We start from the raw sequence: 2415 nt of genomic DNA on the forward strand, positions 1-2415 counted from the left end.
GGTAGTGGTAACGGCTTCCAGCCCTGCCTGGCCCTCATCTGCGGTAAGGACCCCCCCATGATCCCCAAGCCCCCAGCAGAGCCACTCACCCCTGTCCCCCCCACCCATTTCAGCCCCATCTCTCCCTGCCAGGACCCTACTATCATGGCAACTCCGGCATGGAGTCCAAAATCGCTCCTTTCTGGGTGATGCCACCACCAGAGGTAAGCAGTTGCCAGCCCTGGGGGTGGTAAATTTGAGTTGGGGGGTTTATATTTGGGGTGACCCCACTCTCCTGTCCTCCAGCAACGGCCCAACGACTACGGCATCCCCATGGAAGTGGAGGTGGCCTACATCCAGGACGGCTTCCTCACCAATGATGTCCTGCAGGAGATGGTGAGCATGGGGCGAGGGCCCTAAAAAACCCCTGACCCCAGGACAATCCCTGACCCCATGTGGGATGCCTGGCCCCCTCACCCATCCCTGTCCCATCATAAACTCCAGTGATGGTACCAATCTCTTCTCCATCGCCACTGTTGAGATCGTGGTGCTGTAGGGCCTGGGGGGGTGCATGCCCAAGCCCTGGTGCCTGCAGCCCCTCTGTGCCCCCCCACCGCAGACGCTGCTGGTGGAGTTTTACAAGGGAGCCCCCGACCTGGTGAAGTTTCAGGAGCTGTGGAGCCAGGATCAGACCTACCTGGACAAACTGAAGGTGAGGAGGCAGCTAACCAGGGCCTGAGCTCCAGCCCCCCAGTATTTTAATTAACTGAGGTGTATCCCCCCCAGGGTTCCCTGGCCTCCCGCACCCCCAAAGACCAGAGCTTCGCCCCCGTCCTGGAGCAGATCTACGGCCTCCTCAAGCTCAGCAGCTGAGGGACCTCCCCCTGCGACTCGGACCAGGCACCCCCCAGCACTCGGGGCTCAGTGAGCCAAGGGGCTCCCCCGGACCCAGCGTGGGGCAATGTGGAGCTCACCCCAGGGGTCTTGGGACCCCAAACCTGCGCGGGCTGTGCCAGCCCCGGGGCAGCGGCGGAGGGGAGGGCGATGGTGGTGGTGGTGGAAGTCTCGGTGTGAGGTGTTTGTGATTAAAGTTGATTAACGTTGATTAAAGAGCAGTTCCTGACATGTGCCCACCGCTGCCTTGGGGTCACTGTGCCGGCACTGTGGGGATGCTGCCGGTGGCCTCACAGAGTGCAGGGACCACCCCGCAGCCTGGTTCTGGGGGGCTGAATCTGGGGATGCTCCTCCAGCCCAGCCCTGTGCTCACAGAGAGGACGCAGCCATTAGAAAGAAGAAAACATTTAATACTTTCAGTCAGAGATACAAGTTGAGATTTGTGGGATCGTCTTTTTGTTTGTTCCCCTGAAAACCAGGAGAAACCATTACAAAAAAACCAAAACAAAACAAACAAAAAAAAGGTCTAGCAAGTCGTCCCGGCTGACAAAACGCGTTTCCAGCCATCTGAGCGGAAGCGGCCGTTCCTGGTCCCCAGCAGGGAGGGGACAGGGGTGACGGCCCCAAGGACATCGGTCCCTGGGCTCCCTGTGGGGCTGGGAGTGAGAGGGAGCTGCCCCGTGCCCCCCGCAGCAGGGGATGGGACACACATCGGCATGCACGGTTAAAGTCATTAAAAAGGGGCTTTGTAACTGCAACAGGACCGAGACAGGGATGTGCTGCACCATGGGGCCCGGGGGAGCCTGGCCAAGGCCCAGGAATGGGGAAAAAAGCCCCACTTTTTAGCAAGGAAAAACACAGTCAAGTGAGAGACGGGGCAAGCGCTGCTGATGCCAGGCCCCATCCTGACCCCTGTGATAGGGAACACGTGGGGAGGCTCGGGGCTGAGATGTTCAATGCCTTTGCCCACCAAACCCGGTGGCAGAAGACACAGTGGTACCCCCAAGGAGGGGGCTGTGGGGCAGAGGTGGGGGGCACAGGAAAGGCACGTGAGGATCGGCCAAGCTCCAGGAGTCACAACCTGCTCTGCCCCATGGGTAGACCCCAGGGTGTGTTGCAAATCCACCCCCCCCACCTCTGAGGGGCTCAGTAGAGTTTAAAATCTGAAAAACCCGAGATCCAGGAGGAATCTGGCTAAAAACACTTAAAATTATGGGTAAAAGGGAGCAATCACCCCTTGCTCTGTCCCTAGGGTGGGGAGGGGTGGCACAGAGCTCCCAGGCAGGGCTCAGCACCCGCGCCGCAGGGCTGGCTTAGTGTTTGATGGATGGGGATGTTGTAGTGTTGCTGGACCCCAGCATCCTACCCACGACCACCCCTGGAGCAGGGAGATCCGGGGTCTCGCAGCGGTGCTGGGCATCCGCAGGGAGAGGGGTAGTGTTCAAGGGGGTGGGGGGCCAAGGGGCTGCCCCTCAGTGGGGCTGGGGGGGCTGTATGTGTCCCCGTGCCGACGATCAGAGCAAAGGACGCGTCCCGGCTCTC

At 60.3% G+C, this 2415-nt stretch overlaps 1 protein-coding gene across 1 annotated transcript in view; it reads left to right on the plus strand.

Annotated features, from left to right (window-relative positions):
- Positions 1–852, plus strand: part of MPND (MPN domain containing) — a gene marked incomplete at its 5' end in the record, with an annotated part of 1543 nt that extends 691 nt beyond the window's left edge. Inside the window, 5 exons of the mRNA XM_010184851.1 lie at positions 6–43; positions 133–203; positions 286–375; positions 599–691; positions 766–852. Coding sequence (XP_010183153.1) covers positions 6–43; positions 133–203; positions 286–375; positions 599–691; positions 766–852 — 379 coding nt within the window. The remainder of the gene's footprint in view (positions 1–5; positions 44–132; positions 204–285; positions 376–598; positions 692–765) is intronic.
- Between the last annotated feature and the right edge of the window lie 1563 nt (positions 853–2415).

The sequence above is a fragment of the Mesitornis unicolor genome, unplaced genomic scaffold (assembly GCF_000695765.1).
Source record: "Mesitornis unicolor isolate BGI_N332 unplaced genomic scaffold, ASM69576v1 scaffold36345, whole genome shotgun sequence".
Classification (NCBI taxonomy): Eukaryota; Metazoa; Chordata; class Aves; order Mesitornithiformes; family Mesitornithidae; genus Mesitornis; species Mesitornis unicolor.